Genomic DNA, 22753 nt, shown 5'->3' on the forward strand with positions numbered 1-22753 from the left:
ATGACCTGAGCCGAAGGCTCAGGTCATGATCCCAGCGTCCTGGGATTGAGTCCCACATCGGGCTCCTTGCTCGGCAGGGAGCCTGCTTCTCCCTCTGCCTCTCCAGGCCTCTCTGCCTGTGCTCGCTCGCTCTCTCTCTTCCTCTATCCCTGACAAATAAATAAATAAAATCTTAAAAAAAAAAAGACAAAATTTAATCCGTCCTGAAGAATTTATATTTCGAAGAGAGGAGTTGAATTGATAATGTACCATGACAATATCAAACCTAAGCTCTAAGGCTTATTCACCAAATCACATGCTCCAGGCGTTTTGAGAGAACTTAAATCTGTGGTTCTCAACCTTGGCTGCAGAAAAGATTCGTGCACAGAGCTTTTAAAAAATCCACGGCAAGATCGAATGGGGAGGAGCATCCTGGTTTTGAAAGCTCCCTAGGAGGTTTGGTACAGCCAAGGGTGGGAACAAAGCAGGCCTGGAGGGTAGGTCAACCGGAGAACCAAGCTCTTCTAGAGGCCCCATGTCTCACTGCCACGTCAGCTGCTGAAAAGTCAGGTTCAGTATTTCCAGATCTTTTTATGCTTCATGTGAAGCCAGAAATCCAGATCTTTAGGTAAAATATGTTTTAAGTGTTGGTAACTAATTCACTTTTTAAAAAGGTGGGGTATGCCTGGCCAGCTCAGACAGGAGAACATGTGTTTCTTGATCTCAGGGTCATGAGTTCAAGCCCCATGTTGGGTGTAGAGCCTACTTTATTTATTTATTTATTATTTTCAAAAGATTATTTATTTATTTAACAGGGAGAGAGAGAACAGGAGAGCACCAGCAGGGGCAGTGGCAGAGGGAGAGGGAGAAACAGGCTCCTGGCTGAGCAGGGACCCTGATGTGAGGCTCCATCCCAGGACCCTGGGATCGCGACCTGAGCTGAAGGCAGCCACGCAACCAACTGTGTGCCACCCAGGTGCCCTGCAGATAGCTTGCTTTAAAAACAAAACAGGGGCATCTGAGTGGCTCAGTGGGTTAAAGCCTCTGCCTTTGGCTCAGGTCATGATCCCAGAGTCCTGGGATCGAGCCCTGCATCAGGCTCTCTGCTTGGCGGGGAGCCTGCCTCCCCCTTTCTCTGCCTGCTTCTCTGCATACTTGTGATCTCTGTCTGTTAAAAACAACGACAACAACAACAACAACAAACCACTGCAGGTTAAACAATACATTTATGGGCATATATCATACTTATGGTATCTCATCTGTGACCTTTGTTCTGAGGTGCCCCTTTCTTCCTGTAGAAGGAAACATCTCTTCTACCCGAGAGTAATAAAGAATAAACATTTGCATTGCAGCTTTTGGAAGAAGAATCAGTGTCAGGTTTTCCAGTTCAGGAATGACCTTAGACAGTATCAGTCGGGCAGCTGTGGATCGAATAATCCGGGTGGATCACGCAGGTGAATATGGAGCGAACCGAATCTATGCAGGACAGATGGCCGTCCTGGGCCGGACCAGTGTCGGGCCAGTCATTCAGGTGGGTACTTCATTGTCCCTCTCAGCCTGGTCTTACTGAGCAACGTGGGGATCCAAAGGCCTTAGAGTCATGAATCACATTACGTTATGCATTTGCAAGGGAGAGCAAAAATTGCCTATCAGGGTGGGAGCTTGGGATTGAAAAGTATATTATTCTTATGTATAAAGTACAAACAGACATGTAGTACATAAACGGATATGTGGTATATATGAGGTACTAAAATTTCATCGTGTTGTGGGATAAAAAATGGTTAAGAGTCATTGCATTAGGTGAGAGCACCCGTTGCGGAGAGGGTGTGAGCTTGTCCCCAGCGGGGATATTTTATATCTTCTACTGAGAAGCAGAGGGGGGGGGCCTGGACTTTGTAATCATAAGGACCCAGGTTCACATTCCAGCTTGCTTCCACCACCTACCTGTGTGACTGACCTTGGGGAAGTTACATGACCTCTCTGTGTCTCCATTTCCATGTCCATACCTACAAAATGAGCTAATAACATCTACCTCATTGGGTTTTGGTGAGGAATAAATGAAGTGGCACAGAGCAGCTAATACCATGTCCAGCGTGCAGTAGACCCTCAGCACAAGTCAGATTGCCTGCTCTGAGTTCTCGGACAGGTTCCTTAGCCTCTCTGTGCCTCACTTCCTCTATCTGTATAATGGGGATGATAACAATAGTAGTTTGTGCAGATTAAATGAGTTGCCTTCTTAAAGCTGTTTGACGGCGCCTGGCGCTTAGGAGTACATGTAAGTATTAGCTCTTTTATCATTATCCCTTTTTCCTTTGATGTAAATGATACTTGCTTTCTCGCAGTTGAGAAGGCAATGACCCAATAGGTGCTAACGGTGCCCTCCTGATGTCGGAGTGGGCTGAACATCTCATTTCTCATTAGTGTGGGCCTTGTCCCTTAATAGGCTGTGCAGGTCCGAGAACTTCTGCTGGAACCAAGGTTTGGGCCCACTTAATGGGAATTGAGAGAGAGGCTCTTCTCTCGGTTTGTTGGCACTCTCTGTATCCACAGTGCTTTTTAGTCTGGTGTTTTGCTTTTTCCCTCCAGTGATTCAAGGGGAACAGGGGAAATAGCAGTTCCCATTTATTCGTTCCATTTCCACTTTGCTTCCTTTTCCCGCCCTAGACAGGGCATGTACCTTGCCTGGTATACAGCACGTGGCCTCCATGTGATGCTCAAATGTCTTTACTGGTTTTTTTTTTTTTACAGAAAATGTGGGATCAAGAAAAGGATCACTTGAAAAAGTTCAACGAGTTGTTGGTTGCATTCAGGGTGCGGCCGACGATTCTGATGCCCTTTTGGAACGTGGCGGGGTTTGCACTGGGTATGTGTCTGTCCAGAAGAGCTTACGTGAGCTTAGGGGTCTGGCACAATTAAATTGTTAAAGTACCGATTCCATAATTCTTTTCATGTTCTCTTAGAACCTTCTTATTTCCTTAGTCTTTTTAAAAGCTAAATGGCCCTTTTTTTTTTTTTTGCTTAAATTTATTTAAATATTTATTTATTTAAATCAGTACTTTTATAAATAGAAGGCACAATAAAAACAAATACAACAGAGGAGGGAAAAAAAGAGCGATTCAGGTGTGGCCAAGTGATAATCCCTGACACAGGTTCTAAACCTGAGATAGCACGCTTTTAAGAAAGAGAGAAGAGTAAATGTTAAAAGAGAATCAAAGACACACTCACCCCAAATGAAGACTCTCTTCTTGCCATAAGCAGAAGGTTCGGAAGAGCCCTGAAAAGAGAATAGTATTCCTATTCTGTGATTCAGGATTTCACCTCGTGACCTGATACCACCTAACACAGAAGTTCTCACGGAGGTAGGTTGCTCCTAAGGATACTAGGCAGCGTCTGGAGACATTTTTGGTTGTCATGACCAGGGCTTCTGCTGACGTGTAGTAGGTAGAGGCCGGGGTGCTGCCAAGTGGCCTACGATGCCCAGGATGGCCCCCGCAAGGAATTACCCAGCCCCAGAGCCCGTAGTGTCGAGGTTGATGAACCCTGACCTGACATGATCTCCCTCCGTAGTGTGGTATTAGGCCCATCCTTTCCTGCTCTGGATTTGACCGTTCCAGGTGCAGGAACCGCCCTGCTTGGGAAGGAGGGAGCAATGGCCTGCACTGTGGCTGTGGAAGAGTCCATAGCACATCACTATAACAACCAGATCAGGACGCTGATGGAGAAGGAACCTGAAAAATACACGGAACTTCTTCAGGTATTTGAATATACTCTGGAAAGAGGCCAATAAGGGAGAAAAGGGTAGGTATGCAACTTAATAAGAAGGAAAAAAATAGAAAGGTAGGGAATGACAGGCCATAGAAACCTAGGACAGTGCCTCATTCTTAAGGCAGGAAGAACAGAAAGCCAAAGCCATGGGCACTGGTCACGGCTGTGACCCAACCCTGTCTCCGCAGACTTGGGACCAGAAGCTGTGTCTCCTGAGCCCATGCTTTTATCCTCCACTTCTGGGTCATCCATAGCTGCTCAGCAAATGCAAGCACAGACTCTTCAGATTAAATAAATGAGCTAACGGGTATCTTCAGGCAATTTTCTACAGCAGATAAGGGAACTTCAATTTTTTTTTAAGTCTAAGTTTGGGGTTGGTAAACCCTGGTCTGGAGCAGACCACCTGTTTCTCTAAATTGTTTTGTTGGAACAGCGCCGTACCCATCTGCTTACATGTCTGTGGCTGCTGTTCCCCATATACTGGCAGCATGGAGTAGTTGTGAAGAGAACCATCCAGCCTGTGGAGGTTGGAGTACTGACTCCCTGACCCTTTGTAGGAAAAGTTTGCCTACCCCTGTCTTAGGCAGTAGTATGAGGCTTTAGCCTCCAGAAGAAGACTGGACAGTGGGAGAGTTGGATGCTGACTTGCTCTGATTTCTCTGTATTTAACCAGATGATAAAGAAATTTCGGGATGAAGAGCTGGAGCACCATGACATAGGCCTTGAACATGATGCACAACTGGTAGGGGACCTTCCTATGTACTGTTTGCTGGTGGTGCTTTGAATACCTTATTAGGAAGATTAAGGGGCGGGAGGGTTTTCTTTTCCAGAGAAATAGATTTCAAAGTAACCACCCAAGAAAGCAAACCAATATACGGCTTTGACAGAAAGGCAAGCAAATCCGTGCTCCCCACTAGGAATCTTATTTCCTCCTTCCTCCCTCACCATCTTCCCTGGCAGCTTCTTCCCCCTTCCCGATGAGACACTAGGTGATTCAGATGTTCTGGCAGTTATGGAACCATCCCAACCTTGTGAATTAAGAGTCTGTTAGATCTTACGTCTTACCTAGAGCGTTCCAGCCCGGCCAGACCAGGCCGTGTCTTACTGCTACAAGTGAACATAGAACATACTTCTTTCGTTTGCTTATTGTCATTTTTAACAGGCTCCAGCATACACCGTCTTGAAGAGCCTCATCCAGGCCGGATGCAGCATGGCGATATATTTATCAGAAAGATTTTAAAGTATGTCCACTTTCCCCTGTTTATAAAGGATGACAGCGACTAAATGAGTAGCGTTGGCAGAAAAGGAAATGTGCAATTATCGTTATGTGAATTTTGTTAATAAACTTTAAGAAGTTTTTGTTTTTTCATTAATAAAACTCTCTAGTGTTGATTTTTTTCCTGTGCTGCCTTATGCCAGAAGGCCGATTGTTCACCAAGTTCCAGTTACAACAGACGAAGCCTGTCCTTGTTTGGTCCATGGTTAATTTTTTTGCAAAACATCAAGAATGAATCGTTAAGAAAATAATGGAAATCTTTTTTTTTTTTTTTTTTTTTTTTTTTTAATCTTGGAGAAAGAAGGAGTGTGAGAAATGTTCATGTGTTTCGGGGTTGGGGGTCAGGAGGAGAGAATCTCCAAGCAGACTCCCGGCTGAGCTCAGAACCCAGTGCAGCGCACCGTGGGGCTTTATCTCAGGACCCTGAGATCATGACCTGAGCCGAAACCAAGAGTCTGACGCTCAACCAACTGAGCCACCTAAGTGTCCCCCAAAATAACAGAAATCTTTTTTTTGTAAAGATTTTTATTTTTTATTTTATTTGACAGACAGAGATCACAAGCAGGCCGAATAGCAGGCAGAGAGAGAGAGGAGGAAGCAGGCTCCCTGCAGAGCAGAAAGCCCAATGTGGGGCCCGATCCCAGGACCCTGAGAACATGACCCGAGCCGAAGGCAGAGGCCTTAACCCACTGAACCACCCAGGCGCCCCAACAGAAATCTTTAAGAATAAAAATTTTGAGTTCACTTATAACCAAAGGTAATTTAAAACACGAGGTTGTTGAAGATCGACAAAGCCAGACTGTCAAATCCTTCAATGGAGTGGAAGACTGTCATTGTTTTCAGTGGCCTCTTTAGCTGTTCCTTCTCTCCTCTGGATTTCAACATGCTAGAGGGTTCCACGGTGTGGTTCTTGGCCCTGTTCTGTCTCTCCTCTTTTTCTTGGTATCCCATCCGGCCTTGTGGCTCATTCCTCCACATTCCTATTTCAGCCTAGCTTTCTATTCCCAAATATCCTGCTGCCTACCCAGCCCCTCCACTTGGACATCAGGGAGAACCTCAAGCTCCTCTTCCCTCCTCCATCCTGGTGCCCTACTAGCCGGCCTTCCTCATCATAGTTAATAGCAGCTCCATCCTTCTGGTCCTCAGGCCCAAATCTCTGGACTCACCTTTGACACCTACCTAAATCCCTCCCCTATCTGCTCACCCAGGATATCCTACAGGCTCTGCCAAAGCCTGGATTATTTTAGAAGCCTCTTTACTATTCTTCTGGCCTTCCCTGTCCTCCCACAATCCGTGCTCAACCCAGCAGCCACAGTGGTCCTTTGAACTGTAAGTCAGGCCATGTTCCGGCTCAGCTCAGAACCCCTCAGTGGCTTTTCCCAGTTCCCTCAGCATCAAAGTCAAAAGTCCCTAAAAGGGTTTCTAAGAACCTGTGTGATCTGGCCCTCTGACCGCTTCCCCCTTCCTCGGTCCGCTGCAGCCACGCTGGGCTCCTTGCCATTTCTCAAAATACCGGCACTCTTTTGTCTCAGGGCCTTTGCAATGGCTGTTTTCTCTCTCCCCGCAGTGTTCCTTCCCAGCCACATGGCCAAATCCCTCACCAATTCTCAGACTTTCGTTTCAAATGTCACCTCTTAAAGGAGGCCCACCTTGACCACCTTTTTCAGAATTGCAAACCCTACCCCACTCATGCATCATGCCGGGTGCTCAACTCCTCCATTTCTTTCCCCACAACACTTAACCGCCTTCTGGCATCTTATATAATGTACTTACTTGGTTTTTGTCTATTTCTCCCTGCAAGACTGTAAACGCTGTAGGGCAGGAATCTTTGTTTTAATCACTGGCACATAGTCATCAAGGGGATTCAATGAAGAAATAGCTCTCCGTTGTTCACAGTCCTTTTCATATAACTAGTAATTCAAGACTACTCCATGTGCTTCTCTGCAAAATTCAGTAGAGTTTTATTGAAAAGATGCTACCAAGGCAGGCTGGGCCCCTGGGTTCTGGTTTCTGTAGAGTATGCTTTACTATAAAACTCAACGCCTGCCCAAGAGAGGGGGGAAATGCTACCAAGAAACCAAAGAAAAGCCATTCTCCGTGCTTCTTGCTGATGACTTAAGAAAACAAAACAACAGCAACAACAAAAACCAGGCTGGACATCCCCATGCAAAAGAATGAATTTGGACCCTTAAAAGCTTTTACAAGAATTAACTCAAGTGGATTAAAAATATAAATGGTAATGCTAAAGCCCTAAAACTCTTGGAAGATGCAAGGGTAAGTTTGGTGACCTTGGATGAGACAATGGTTTCCTAGATACGACACCAAAAGTAAAGGCAACAAAAGAGAAAAACACGGATTGGATTTTTTTTTTTTAAGATTTTATTTATTTATTTGAGAGAGAGAGACAGTGAGAGAGAGCATGAGCGAGGAGAAGGTCAGAGGGAGAAGCAGACTCCCCATGGAGCTGGGAGCCCGATGCGGGGCTCGATCCCGGGACTCTGGGATCATGACCTGAGCCGAAGGCAGTCGTCCAACCAACTGAGCCACCTAGGCGTCCCACACGGATTGGATTTAATCAGAATAAAAACTACTGTGCTTTTCAAGAAGGGAAAAGAACCCACAGAATGGGTGAGAATGTTTGCACATCATAGATGTGATAAGGGATTTGTACTGAGAGTATATAAAGAAGTCTCGCGACTCAACAATAAGATAAATAGGCCAGTTAAAAACAGGCAAAGGGTTTGAAGAGATGTGTCTCCAAAGAAGATGTACCCATGGCCAATAAGCATTTGAAATGAATGCACAGAAACATTCGTCTTTAGGGAAAACCTCAATGAGGTAACACTTTGTGCACAAGTATGGCTGTACTCAAAGTAGAAAATGATGTGTTGGCAAGGGTGTAGAGGTACTAGCTCCTCATGCACTGCTGGTGGGAGTATAAAATGGTGCAGCCCATTTGGAAAACAGTCTGGCAGTTCCTCAGTCAGTTAAATACAGTTACCATATGATGCAGTAACTCCTCCCCTGGGTGTAAACCCCAAAGAAATGAAAAAAAGAGTTCAAATAAATGGAGATATATGAAAGTTCATAACAACATTATTTATAATAGCCATAAAGTGGAACCAATCCAAATGTCTATCAGCTGATTAGCAGATAAACAAAATAGATCATATCTATACCATGGGATATTATATAGTCAAAAAAGAAAAGGAAGGAAGTACTGATAAGTGCTACAGCATTGATAAACCTTAAAAATGTGATCTTTGGACACAAAGCTTCAAAACCGAAGATGAAAATGCTGGAAATGGATGGTGGTGGTCGTTGTCCAATGATGTGAATGTACTTAATGCCACTGACCTCTACACAAAACACAGTTAAATGGGAATTGTTATGTATAGTTTAAAAAAAAAAATTCTGGGGCACCTGGGTGGCTCAGTGGGTTAAATCCTTTGCTTTTGGCTCGGGTCACGATCTCAGGGTCCTGGGATCGAGTCCTGCATCAGGCTCTCTGCTCAGCGGGGAGCCTGCTTCCCCCCTCTCTGCCTCTGCCTGCCTCTCTGCCTACTGGTGATCTCTGTCAAATAAATAAATAATCTTCTTAAAAAAAAAAAATGCTAAGTGAAGGAAGCCAGACAAAAAAGGCCACATATTGTATGAGTCCATGTATATGAAATGTCCAGAAGAGGCGAATCCATAGAGACAGAAAACAGACTAGTGGTTCCCTATGGCTGTAAGGAATGGGGGGTAATAGGAGTAACTGCTAATGGACACAGTTACAGTTACTTTTTGGGGTGATGAATGTTTTAGAATTAGCTGGTGGTAATGGTTGCACAACCATTAGAAAAAAAAAAAACACTGAATCGTACACTTGAAAATGACGATTTTTATGGCATGTGAATCATAGCAATGAAAAAATACAGGATTGGGACGCCTGGGTGGCTTGGTTGGTTAGGCCACTGCCTTCGGCTCACGTCATGATCCGGGGTCCTGAGATCAAGTCCTGCATCAGGCTCCTTGCTCGGAGGGGAGCCTGCTTCTCTCTCCACCTCTACCTGCCACTCTGCCTGCTTGTGCGCTCGCTCGCTCGCTCGCTCTCTCTGACAAATAAATAAATAAAATCTTTAAAAAAAAATACAGGATTTATAGTTTTATGCTGCATTGGAAAGCAAATTTTGACCCTATCTATTGAATAGGGAAACGATTTTTTTTTTTTAATGTGTCACCCTTCAAGTCAGCAAAGCATGTCAGAGCCTTGATTTTCTGAGATGCTGGTTCTGTTTCTTGCCCTCCGATATCAAAGCTAATTTTGTAAGCGGTGCAGCCAGGAATCTTAGTCATATAAAGACATTTTGTACAATACTTATTAAAAGCACAGATTTCTTGCTGTTTGTTTAGCAACCCCTTCAGAATTGATGACTGATGGTTTATGCTTCTGAGAGCTTCCAGAACAAGACCAGAGAGATTTTCTGAATCCCCCTGTGGTTGTTTTTAATTCCATTACAGCTTGTCCTCGTGTATTAACAAGGTAATCTTGTCTTTCCCTTACTTTACGGCTCTGACCTTTCAGGGAAAATGTGATTTTAAAATTGGACACCATCCAAAGATGATGCCAGGAGGACAAAGGATGTTATTTTGCAAGCAGCATAGTTCCAAAGAGGCAACCCAAGGTACAGTTCTTTGCATGTATTTGATTCTCTTGCTACTCAAAGTGTCGTCCACAGACCAGCTGGCGGCATGTTAGAAATGCAAAACTCGGACCTCCTCCCCAGACCTTCTGAAACAGAATCTGCATTTTTAACAAAATGTGGTCGTTTTAGACTCTGTCCCCACATTCCTTGATACTCCTCTTTTCGGGGAGCCCGATTCCCCTTGCCTTGAGTGTGGGCTGTGTACTTGGTGACTTGTTTCTCACCAGTGGTAGAAATGGAGTGTGACCGCCCGGGCTGCCAGCTCATAAAAGACTATTTCAGCTTTCACCTCTCTCTCTGGGATCACTCAGTCTAGGGAAAGCCCACTGCCAGCGGTTAATCTGTAGAGAGGGTCACATGGCGAAGAGCTGAGCCCACCTGCCAGTAACCAGGTATGGTCACCATCTGGGGAGAGAATCCTTTAGCCCCAGTACTGCCTTCAGATAATGTAGCTCTGGGCGACATCCTGTCGGCAACCTCACGAGAGACCCGGAGCCAGGATCACCCAGGTAAACCACTCTGTCCTGACTGTCAGCAGCTACTTTTGATAATAAATGCTTATTGTTTTCAGCTGCTGAGTTTTGGGGTGATTTGCTATCCAGTAACAATTAACCAACACACAACACATCCAGGTGATTTGGAAGCACATCAGTGCGACAAGCTGACCTAGACCATGAACTCCTAGACAGCAGAGGCCGTTTTAGTCATTTGCGTACCTTCTGAGCTTAGCACAGCACCTCACACTTAGTAAATTGTTGCTGGACCAAATATAAGGTTAAATTGCCCTGTTTTGTTTTGTTTGTTTGTTAGGAAATGAAAACTTTTTTGTAAAAAATAATGCATACATTCGCATGGTGAAATATTCCAACAATGCTAAAGGGTACAGTGACAAGAAAATCTCTCTGTAGACTGCTGTTGCTTATCAGGAAACTGTGACCACCTGCCTTACTTTGTGATTAGCTACTGTCGCATAAGACAGTGCATTGCTTGCTTTCTTTTCCACCCTCACTTCCCAAAAACATAGTTGCCTCGAAATGAAACGGTATAAACTCCACATAGGTTTAAGAAACACACAACACTGCTTCCAAACTTATCTAGAAGTAACCACTATTAATAATTCGTTATTAAATAAGTTTTATTAATAATTATTAATATTAATATTAATGATTATTTTAATGATTTTGATTTAATAATATAATCTGTAATCTAATATATAATATTAATAATAATTAATAATAAAATATTAATAATTATTTAAAGAGTCTCCAGACTCTTTTTTTTTTTAAGATTTTATTTATTTATTTGACAGAGATCACAAGTAGGCAGAGGGGCAGGGAGAGATAGAGGGGGGAAGCAGGCTCCCCGCTGAGCAGAAAGCCCGACGTGGGGCTTGATCCCAGGACCCTGGGATCATGACCTGAGCCGAAGGCAGAGGCTTTAACCCACTGAGTCACCCAGGCGTCCTACCTCTCCAGACTCTTAAAAAAAATCTTTTATCCATACATGTACACACCTCTGGAGTCGGATCATTCCCCACATGGGACGTGCATCTTTGATCTGCAGTTTGCATTTTCCTTTTGGTGACCTCCATTGGCCATCTTTCCAGAAAATCAATACCTATAGATTCATCACATTCCTCTGGTTGGCGCAACACTCTTCCATTTCACACCTGAGCCACCAGCTCCACCCAGAGGCCGCCTCCCACCCATCCTACCCTGACTGCTCCCCCCATCCAGTTCCCACCACAGCCCCCCCGGAGCCCCTGCTCTCCCATCCCCCTTTACAGAAACAGTCTGCAGCTGCCGCAGGTGCCAGAGAGCCTTGAACTTCACCACCACGCCACTTGGCCTCTAATTTCCCCTCTTCCTCTACCGGTGGACATTTGGGTTATTAATAACACAAAAATTGGGGGATCACTGAAAACACAGTGTCTGGAATTTCGGGAGTGGAGATCTCTTTGGGGTTCTTAGCCCTTTTAGAGATTCACTGCTCTTTTGAGAACGTGATAAGAAGTCTGGATCCTCACCCCAGGGCCTTCTTAAGGCCCTCTTTAAAACTTCTTGATCTGGAGAAGAAAATGTGACCTTCCTCAACCCGGGGAACAAAAGAAACCTTTCGTCAAAACTGCTCTTTCCTGGCTCTAACGGAGCACAAAGCACTTTCCTGCTGAATATGTTTTCAAAGGTTTAAAAGCCTCCTCTTGCCTTCGGGGACAGGCTTCCTCCCACTCCTGTCTCCCGAAATGGCAGCCCTGCAGGGCTGCGACAGAACAAGACCGGTCCTTTGATCCGGATCATGTAGAAAGACGGGCTCCCGGGCGCGCCAAGGGCAAAGGAAGGTCCTGAGCGTCACGGCGCCCGCCTGCGGCCACCAGAGGGCGTCCTCGCCCTGAGTTCCGAGTCTGGGCCGTCGCAGCCTGCCCTGCTGGTCACCTCCAGAATGTCACAGGGACAACGCCTGGTGGACAAGGCGAAGTCACTACAACGTGTTGTGATCATCGGACCCTAATAATCCCACCTCCTGATGGCTGCTGAACGGGAATGGCTTCTTACATTTGCACACTGCAGGAGGCGGAGGGCTTAGCTGGCTGTTGCAGTCTGCGCCGGTCCAGACTTGAGAGCGGACTTGAGACTTGACAGAGGGAGGATGCATTTTCTTTTTAAGAAAGGGAAAAAAAGGGGCGCCTGGGTGGCTCAGTGGATTAAAGCCTCTGCCTTCGGCTCAGGTCATGATCCCAGGGTCCTGGGATCGAGCCCCGCATCGGGCTCTCTGCTCAGCGGGGAGCCTGCTTCCTCCCCCCTCTCTCTGCCTGCCTCTCTGCTTACTTGTGATCTCTGTCTGTCAAATAAACAAATAAAGTCTTAAAAAAAAAGGGGGGGGGGGAGAAAAGAAAACACAGGGGAGGAAGATTGGTCTCTGTCCAGGGGCACCACATGGAGAACATCAGCTTCAAGCACTACGTAGTATCCAAAGGACTGCACTAAATGTTTACTTATTCACTAGTTCAGGCTGCTCCCTGGCACACCTTGCTCACACATACCTTCTTCTGATTCGGAGGATTGGCCCTTTTTCTGAGGAAAGCGATTTGCCCTTCTAACTCACTTTTCTTGTAAGTGACGTCCTCCCACACCCTGTGCCTTATCTCCATACTTCAGCTTCCTGCCCTGGTACTGCATTCTGTCATCGTCCTGCTGTTCCGTGCTTTCCTACCCTGTCCCCCACAGAGTGTGACCCTGTTAGAGGCAGGGGCTGTTCCCACCCTTCACTGGTCTTCACTGGTCCTCAGCCAATGTCAGATAAACTAAATCTCGCTTTAAAAAAAAAAAAAAAGCACCCATGTGAACACATAAAATGAAACAAAATGAATTGACACAGTAATCACAAATCATGACGATCCTCCTGATCCCCACATGAAACACAGCCAGAAGCTGTAGAGGGACCCGCTCCGGTGGGGGCCGGAAGCACAGGAGGGGAAAGGATTCACTGGAGGCAGAACAAAGGCGTTAGAAGTTTAATGGCTGCATCGCAAGGAAGGCGCAGGCGGGACCACAGAGGAGAGGCTGTCGGCAAGGAGGAGCTGGGGCTCTAGTTAAAGGGGGAAGTGACAAGTTTGGGGACGTGTGGAAGTCTCCTTTCTTGTGCCTGGTTGTAAGGAGTCCATTGGTCAGCTGGGGCTTATGGATATTTGGAGATGCGTCGCCTACTGAGCCCCTGTGCCTTCAGCCTAGTGATCCCTGTGGACACTTGGACCTTCCATGGTTTTCCATTGCTCAAGCCTGTTGCCTAAAAGCAGCCTCTACAGAAACTTCTGGATGAAAGTCCAAAGTTGGGAAGGAGGGTCAGTCTTGGAGTGTCCTTCAGTCCTCTAGTCCATCTGCATCCTGGACCCGGCGTGAGCCTGGCAGACCTGTAACCTGCGACCCTGTTTCAACTCTTTTCCCTCAAAACGCCTTTTATTTATGGCTACTGTGTTTTGTTTTGTTTTTTTGAGGATTTCCCTTCGTGATACTTTCTTCCTTTTTTAAAATCTCAGTTCTATTTCTAGGGTTATACAGAATTTCTAATTCTTATTCCTGGAATATGTAACTGGGCATGCATATCAGAATCAGCTCTCAAGATTAAAAAAAAAAAAAAAATCTGTGGTTGCTCCTGCTCCACTCAATCCTACTGAAACAGAAGCTCCATGGCTGGCCTAAGGGATGAATATATCTTAAAAGTCACGTGGAGCTCTGATGTGCAGGCCTGGCTAAGAATCAGTGGTTTCATTCCCCAAGGGCTTTATTTTAAATCTGCCCTGAAAATGGATGCTTTTCCCCTGCTTTACATTCTATTTTTCTGGGCTGATTCCGGACTTCCATTCTGTCCCACTCTCTTCCTGCACTATTTTCTGTTAAGATGTGACTTGTTCCAGTTTTCTCCAGCCCATTCAGTGCCATGACAGCTGGAAACATGTTCCAGACCAAGTTGTCTTCATGGGTTGGAAACAATGGTGAAGAGCAGTGGTTCCCTGTTGTGCTGGGCGCAGGAGGGTGGCGGGGAGAGCAGCCTTTGTATGATATTTTCCATGCTTAGCTTCCAACTGGCTTTATTGAAACAATGAAAAAAATCGTGTTGATATGCTACCTGTTGCATTTGCTTGCTGATGCTGTGTGTATTTATGTTTAAATATGACACGGTTATACAAAGAATAATTATCTCCATCTTTTGATTTTTAGGGAACATATTACTCTGAATACATGGTTATGCAAAGAATAATTATCTAAATCTTTTGATTTTAAGGGAGCATATTATTCTAAGTCCTGGGGAATAGAAAAAATTTAGGATGTGAATTTTATAGTCCTTTTTTATAGCATTTAAAAGAGACACAAAACATCCTACCTTTGCTGTAATAGGGAGTATTAATTCTGCTAAATGAAAAATCCAGAGGTTTTCTTCAGGTAGGGTTTGATCCAGGAGTTCAAACCAAAAATGTTGTCTTCTCTCTCTCTCTCTCTCTCTCCTCTCTGCTTTGCACAGTGTCAATATTAGGCTCACAATGACCCCTAGCCCCCAGTGGCTCTCCTTGTGTGTGACAGCAGAATCAGGGCACCACTTCCAACATCACCTGCTAACACTCTTCCATCCACAAGAAAGGTGAGGATCTCTTCCTCTAGCTTCTGCAGAAGAGAGGAAACTTTGATTTCCCAGAATCCACAGCACATACCCCTCCCCACTCCAGACTCATTTTTCTCCAATCAGGTTGCAGTCCTCACCGTCGGCCAATCACTTTGGGCCCAGGGGATTGTGGAGCTCTCATTGACCAGACTTAATCACATGGCTGCTCCTGAACCAAGTGGAGTGGAGACCGCTCCACCCAAGCCACATGGGCCAAGAGTGGGGTGAGGGTGGTTCCCACACGGGAAGCCAGAGTTCCCTCACTGGGAGGAGGGAGAACAGATATTGAGCAGGACAAAACACCAGATGTTCCCTGAGGCCTGGAGGTCACGATGCAGACAGAACCTGAGTGGTTGTAAATGGGGCATTAGGTTTAGGATGGACTGTGGCAGGGAAGACTAATGGGGGAGGGGAGGAAGACATTACTATAGGGTTCCCCTTGGGGGTGGATGAGGGCTCTATGATGACAGGCAGCAGAGCACGATGGTCTACACCACTTGGGCTCACCATATCAAGACCACCTCTCCAGAGGAGAAGCAGGATCCATTGTCTGTGTTCAGTGGACTGGGCCACAGAGTGCCCAGACATTTGGCCATACAGTATTCTGCGTGTCTTTTTGGTTGAGATTCACATTTGAGGGGGTAGACTGAGTAGAGCAGGTTGCCCTCCTAAAAGTGGGTGGGCCTTGTTCCAGTCAGCTGAAGGCCTGGCTAGAACAGAAAGTCTGACTTTCCCAGAAGTAGGAGGGGGCTCCTGCCTGATTGCTGGACTGGGACATTAGTCTTTTCCCGACTCAAGACTTGAACTGAAACTTCGGCTCTTTGGTCTTTTGCAGACTAGAACTATTCGGTCGACTCTCCTGGGTCTCCAGCTTGCGGACTAGATCTGGGGACTTAACAGTTTCCATACTCACGTGAGTCTCTTTTTCTATATATCTTGATCTTCTTGGTTCTGTTTCTCTGGAGAACCCTGACTAATACAGGACCCAAAGGAAAGATGAGTCAATGATGAGTTTCAGGCTGATTGACTAGGAACATTCTCAAAATATAGGACAGAAATAAGGAAATCGAATCAAGGGAAGTGGTTGGTTTGGGGAGAAGACATTTTTTTTTTCATTCACAAACACTTATTTAATATCTGTCCTATACCAGATGGAGGGCAGGTCACTGGGGATTTAAAAATCCACCCAGTTGGGAGCCTGCTTCCTCCTCTCTCTCTCTCTCTCTCTCTCTCTCTCTCTGCCTGCCTCTCTGCCTACTTGTGATCTCTGCCTGTCAAATAAATAAATTTTTTAAAAAATTATTTTAAAAAAAATCCACCCAGTTGACTATACCTTGATTCTCTCTTCAGCCTCACTCTCAATATTGAATTAAATTTGTCTCCCTGAATTGCCTTCAAGTCCATTTCTTTGGCAGGTAGAAAGGGCTTCCATTAGGATCACCATCCCCCACCCCATCCTTTTAGATCCACAACATATTTTTTTATTCAGGGCTTAGGAGGACCATGGACAAGGGCGAGGTCATCGAAGAGCTTTTGTATGTGGAATCAGAAAAGAGAAAGTCACTGGGATTGATCAAAGCACATGGACATAAAGTATATTTTGCAATTCCACGTGACTAAAGGTGCTAGGCAGGGTGTTGCTAACAATCTTAAGTTTGTTGTGGGGTGAGATGGTGTCTGAAGAAAAATGATCTGCAGTGATTCTGTAAAATGCCATTAGTCCAAACAGGCCCCCGAGTAGCAGAAAGATGGGTGGGGAGTCAGAGGGCATCTCCAGGGAGAGAGGAAGAAGACGCCCATCCTGGGTGACAGCTGAGCCTCAGAGTTCTGCCTCCTGAGAGTCCCTTCATGCTTCATGCTTTATCCCCCTCTAAGGGAAGGGAACTTTAAGAGACATGGCAAGGACCACCCCTGCCTCCCAGGACTTCCACAGGGCCTTGTATTTATCCGCCCATTTCCATGGGAGCCCAGGAGAGGTGCTCAGACTGTTAAATCATCTTGGGTGATGAGGGGGTTGGAGGATTGTCCATTCTCCAGGGCGTGAATCTAACAACACGAAGCCTTCCCCTCCCTCCCCCTTTCCTTCTTTTTGTTCTAGATGAACAGACATAAAAGAGGGAATAAATCACTTTACAAGAGACTCTGCTTTGGATATTGATTGCTAAGCAGGCTTGAGCAAAGCTGGAGAATATTTGGAAGTTGTATCAGATTTAAGAAAATTCAAACGCATACCATCTTCCCCGCATTCCCATCACCTCTTCACAAGTACTGGCCACCATCCTCTCTTACCTGATGCCACCACAGTCTTCAAGTTGGGCTCTATGCAGCCAGCATTGTCTCCCTCTACACGGCCATGGGATGTGACTACATTTGGACTGGTAAAATATAAGCAGAAGTTCTTAGGTGGGACTTCAGGGAAAGCTTCTTAGAAATGGGGGCAGGTAGCTAAAGCCTTTACTTGCCTTCCCCCAAATCTTGCTTCCACCTGGGATGTAGATACGATGGCTGGAACTCCAGCATCCATTCTGAAGACAGAGTTCCACATGTGCAAAATCACATGTATACAGCATCATTCAAAATAGCAAAAAAAAAAAAAAAAAAGTAACCAATCTCAGTATCTGCTAGGAGGGGACCAGCAAGCAACTTATGATTCAGCCACATCAGGGAATACCCTGCAGCCATTAAGAAGAATGAGGTGGCTCTATTTGTTGTAATATGGAGACCTCTCCAAGACTTACTATAATGGGAGTAAACTAAGATGCAGGACAGAGTACATAAGTACAGCTCAACCCCCAGCTAAACCACTTCACTAGCCCGATGAGGGGGTGGGCCAGCGGGCTAAATCTAGCTGTTACTGTGAATCAGTGTTTATTGAAACACAGCCCTATTCTTAATTTACATATCTATGGCTGCTTTCCCCCTACAAAACACACTTTAATACCTGCAACAGAATCCTTACAGCCCACCAAATCTAAATTATTTACCTACTGGCCCTTTACAGAAAGCATTTGTGACTCCTGACCTAGGCCTTGCTCTCATTATGTCTAAAATGGGTTCGCAGAAACATGCCTTGGTTCACGGAGATTTTAAGGATTATGGAACACAAAAGCATTAAAAACTACTTAGCATTTATAGTAAACCCCTCCATGAACAAGGGTAATCATTATGACTTTGTCACTGAATCTTACTCTTTTTTCTTCCAATGGAAACTTCCCTGTAGCTATTTAACAAGTGTAAATTTTTTGCAGGTCCAAGTAAATTACTTAAGATATTAAAGAATAGTTTCCAAATCTAGTAAACGTGTGTGTGTGTGTGTGTGTGTGTGTGTGTGTGTTGGGGGAGTTGGCACCAGCTTGAGGGTAGGAAACCAATATTTGTCAAGCCTCTACTATGCACCAGGTGTGGGATAGATGCTTTCCTGTGTTACTTCCCTAAAGTCTTATTACCCAGGAAAGGACGCTTGGAGCTCAGAAAGAAGGGGTGCATAGTCTGTGACCCCTTTAGGAAGTCTGAGCTGGGACTCGAATCTGATGCTGATCCCCCCCTGCCAAAGCATATGCTCTTTCCATGAGAGAAGCACCTCACTGTTGAGCTATGTCCACAGCACATCTCACCCATGGTTTGCCCATGACCATCCTGGTCAGAGCCTTTTTTTTTTTTAATTTCTTTTTTTTTTTTTTTTAAGATTTTATTTATTTATTTGAGACAGAGATCACAAATAGGCAGAGAGAGAGGAGGAAGCAGGCTCCCCGCCGAACAGAGAGCCTGATGCGGGGCTTGATCATAGGACCCTGGGATCATGTCCTGAGCCACAGGGAGAGGCTTTAACCCTCTGAGCCACCCAGGCGCCCCTGGTCAGTGCCTCTTGTCCAGCTTACTTATCCGAGGCAGCTGTTTTTCCCTCTCAAGTGTGAGTCTGGACAGTATGGTCCCCACTGTAAAGGACGACCCTTCAAATACCAGCTCAGTGAGGGCTGAGATCTTTGTTTTGTCTACTGCAGGTTCTCAGCACCTACAACAGAGTGTGGCGCATAGTAGGTGGTCAGTAAGTGTGTATTGAATCAGCGGAATGTTGAGTGACTTATCGGTAACCCACACAGGTAGCTGCCAGAGAGCAGGAGCCACACGGGGGAGAGGACTGTTCTGTTAAAAATAACTCTGAACATGCCTGCATGCCTGGCTCTTGGGTCCTCTGTGTGGTTACAGCAAACTGTGCCTCGTTTGGGGTTGGGGGATTTTATTTATTTATTTATTTAGTCATTTATTTTTTAAAAATATTTTATTTATTTATTTAACAGAGAGAGAGAGATCACAAGTAGGCAGAGAGGCAGGCCCAGAGATGGGGGGAAGCAGGCTCCCTGCCAAACAGAGAGCCCGATTTGGGGCTCCTTCCCAGGACCCCGAGATAGCGACCTGAGCCGAAGGCAGGTGCCTAACCCACCGAGCGCCCCAGGCGCCCCAGGGTTGGGGGATTTTAGCGACACAAATTGAACACCCACTTCATACCGGATACGGTTCGGCATCCCAGATGAACGAGGTGAGTACTGTTCAAGGCCGCCTAAAGAATGGGGGACCAGGAGACAGGGGCCCCCTCATGCAGGGTCGGAAATTAAACACATGAAATTGAGCCCCGGGTGGCTTTGCCAAAGAAAAGCAAGGTAGATTATGTGCTCAGCACAGCCCTGACATGAAGGCAGGGCTGATAATCCATCCCTTTTATTCACACAGTATGTCGTGGGCCACTTCCAGCTGAAGAAGAAAGCCTGACCTTTGGAGAGGGGCTATAAAAAGACAGCCACATTCACTCCTTCTTCCCCACAATGCACCTTCCACAAAGGAAGACAAGTGAAGGATCTCCGTGTTCAAGTGAAAGGTACACAAAGGCAACTTGGCATTTTGTCAAGCTCATGGCCAGAGCACAGAACGGCAAGCAAGATGCTGCTTAGACGGGGACAGCCTGATGTGGCCAGGCGAGAGCCGGATGGGGGGGCTGCCAGCAGAGAGGGGCGTCCTGGCCCTCCAGCCCTCCAGCACCGTCAGGCTGGGGCTGGGGGCCGTTCAGGAAGCTGCCGGAGAGCCCCCAGAGCCAGGAGTCCGAGATCCCTGACAAAGCTAACTCTCAAGGGCTTAGAAATCACATCTACATTTGTGATGGGCTCAAACCAGTAGGATGAAGGGTGTCCTACCCTCCAGTGAGAGGATTCCATGCTCGATGACTACAACATCCAAGAGGATGACGTTGCCGAAGGTTCCAGACAACGTGAGTGGCCTGTTGGGTCTCCCCATCCTTTGCAGCCTACGGATGGGATGGGGAGGTTCCAGAGTCAGCGGGGACGGTGAAAAAACACATAGTATCAAAGATACCCTTGAGGGCACCTGGGTGGCGCAGTGGGTTAAGCCGCTGCCTTCGGCTCAGGTCATGATCTCAGGGTCCTGGGATTGAGTCCTGCATCGGGCTCTCTGCTCAGCAGGGAGCCTGCCTCCTCCTCTCTCTGACTGCCTCTCTGCCTACTTGTGATCTCTGTCTGTCAAATAAATAAATAAAATCTTAAAAAAAAAAAAAAAACAAACAACAACAACAACAAAAAACAAAGATACCCTTGAAATAATTTCTTAAATCCCTAGAATATACAACACTGTACTATCCCTATACATTTAGTTTTTGGGTTTTTTTTTTTTTTGTCAGGGCCAGAACAGATCACTGCGTTCCTCTGGCTGAGCTCAGTAAGTTGTTTCTTGGGACTGTATTGAAGGGAAATAACAATCTTTGAATATTAGTTGCACCCTGGATCGAGTGAGGTGACAAGCAGATCGTCAGCATTCATTTCGCCCTCAACCGGGAGTCATGCGGTTGACAGAGTCAGCAGTAGACGGGTGGTTTTCCTGGAATCAGTGTTTATATTGTGACTCTCGTATCCACCCCGACTCTCTCTTTCTCTCCCCTCTCCCCACTCCCCCATCTTTCTTTCTTTCTTTTTTTTTTAAGACTTTATTTATTTATTTGACAGACAGAGATCACAAGCAAGCAGAGAGGCAGGCGGGGCGGGGTGGTGGTGGGGAAGCAGGCTCTCCGCTGAGCAGAGAGCCAGATGCGGGGCTCGATCCCAGGACCTTGAGATCATGACCTGAGCCGAAGGCAGAGGCTTGACTCACTGAGCCACCCAGGTGCCCCTCCCCCATCTTTCTGCCATAGCACAGGCACATCCGTCTAGCATTCGTGGGTTCAGGAATGTTCTCCCATCTTGGGGCAGGCTTCTCTTCTCCCCAGTTTTCACGGGCCGGCAAAATAAATTCAGCAAATGTTTATTTATTGGGTGATTCTTGTGCCAGGCACTGAGGAGATAATGGGGGTACCAAGCTGATGAAAATCCTGCCACATTCCAGTGGGAGAGGAGCGTGAATCGGGACTCCGACCTAGGATCGCCCACTTGTCATTTTGTTAAGTTAGGATTTAAGGAGGGAGACAACCCCCCATGATCATCATTGTTATCAATTTCTACTTAGAAGAAAATGACTGCTTTAATATCCAACAGAGTGAAAGGAACTCTTATTATTATTTTTTTAAGATTTTATTTATTTATTTATTTGAGAGAGAGAGAGAGAGTGAGCGCGCAGGTGCGCGTGGTCGCAAGTGGGAGGAGGGGCAGAGGGGGAGGGAGAGAGACAAGCAGACTCTATGCTGAGCCCAACTTGGGGCTCGATCTCACCACCCTAAGACCATGACCTGAGCTGAAAGCAAGATTCGGCTGCTCATCTGACCGAGCCACCCAGGCACTCCCGCTTTTATATTTTTAAGGCTTTTATTTTTAAAGTAATCTCTACATGCAACACGGGGATTGAACTTACAGCCCCTGAGATGCATGCTACCCTGGCTGAGCCAGCCAGGCACCCTGGGTGTACTCTTAAAAGGATAGGTTTTTCTCAGTGATTATATTAGAACCTTATCGTGTGCAAATTTCTGTTGTTGGGATTCAGCTACATAAACAAAACTGCTTCAGGTGTGACAGAGAACACTTTAAAGACTGTAGGCAATTTTGCTCACCCCTTTACTTCAAGAGCTGGCTTCCCCAGTTGTCTCCCATTTGCATGCCTTACAAGGAAGGGCTCCCTCTCCCCCGCCAGGCTGAATGCCTGAAGATACGCATTATTCATGCAACGTGGCCCACAGCTCAAACCAGCTCCTTCCTCAGGCGCTCAACGGATGGTTTCAGTGCTAGAGAAAAATCGGACGGTGATGGTCAATGAGAGACAGCATATCAGTTTCCAAAACAGCAACGTCCTAGATAGATTTTTCAAATGTACTTTTTTCCTTTCAGCATCAGGTTGAAAAAAAATGTTCAAGCAGACGGAGAGATCGAACAAATTGTACAGAGAACGCCCATCTACCCACCATTGAGAGTCTACCGTGAATGTTTAACTTGACCTGCTTCCTCATGTCTGTCCATTCACCCACCTCTGTCTCACCCATCATTCTAGGTCACTTAAAAAAAAAAAAAAAAAAAGATTATTTATTTATTTATTTATTTGACACAGAAAGAAATCATAAGCAGGCAGAAGTAGGCAGAGAGGCAGGCAGATAGAGAGGGAGAAGCCAAGCAGAGAGCCCAATGCAGGGCTCGATCTCAGGACCCTGGGATCACGACCCTAGCTGAAGGCAGAGGCTCAACTCACTGAGCCACCTGGCGCCCCTCTAGCTCACTTTTGGATCCATTTCAGCTGAGGCCGCGACACATCACCCCAAAACACTTCAACAAGCACATCACTCACTAGAATGCAATTTCAGTTTATGATTTTTTGAGGTAAAACTGAGATGCAGTGGAAGGCACATGCCTGAAGTAGACTGACTATTCACTGAGTTTTGACAAATGTGTAATCCAAATCCCTATGCTGA

General features: G+C 46.0%; 1 protein-coding gene and 1 long non-coding RNA gene across 4 annotated transcripts in view; both read left to right on the forward strand.

Annotated features, from left to right (window-relative positions):
• COQ7 (coenzyme Q7, hydroxylase) overlaps positions 1-5136 on the forward strand; it is a 9065-nt gene extending 3929 nt beyond the window's left edge. For all 3 annotated transcript variants that reach the window (XM_059415970.1, XM_059415969.1, XM_059415971.1), the window contains exons 2-6: positions 1332-1510; positions 2728-2842; positions 3594-3733; positions 4418-4486; positions 4907-5136. In XM_059415970.1, the coding sequence (XP_059271953.1) occupies positions 1332-1510; positions 2728-2842; positions 3594-3733; positions 4418-4486; positions 4907-4984 (581 nt within the window). In that variant the 3' untranslated portion in view covers positions 4985-5136. The remainder of the gene's footprint in view (positions 1-1331; positions 1511-2727; positions 2843-3593; positions 3734-4417; positions 4487-4906) is intronic.
• A 4413-nt stretch (positions 5137-9549) lies between these two features.
• Positions 9550-20437, forward strand: LOC132027206 (uncharacterized). The gene is made up of 4 exons (XR_009407088.1): positions 9550-9687; positions 14725-14841; positions 15698-15775; positions 19591-20437. It is a non-coding gene; the product is annotated as an uncharacterized LOC132027206 (long non-coding RNA).
• Positions 20438-22753: the final 2316 nt, after the last annotated feature.

Source organism: Mustela nigripes, chromosome 11 (assembly GCF_022355385.1).
Source record: "Mustela nigripes isolate SB6536 chromosome 11, MUSNIG.SB6536, whole genome shotgun sequence".
Lineage (NCBI taxonomy): Eukaryota > Metazoa > Chordata > Mammalia > Carnivora > Mustelidae > Mustela > Mustela nigripes.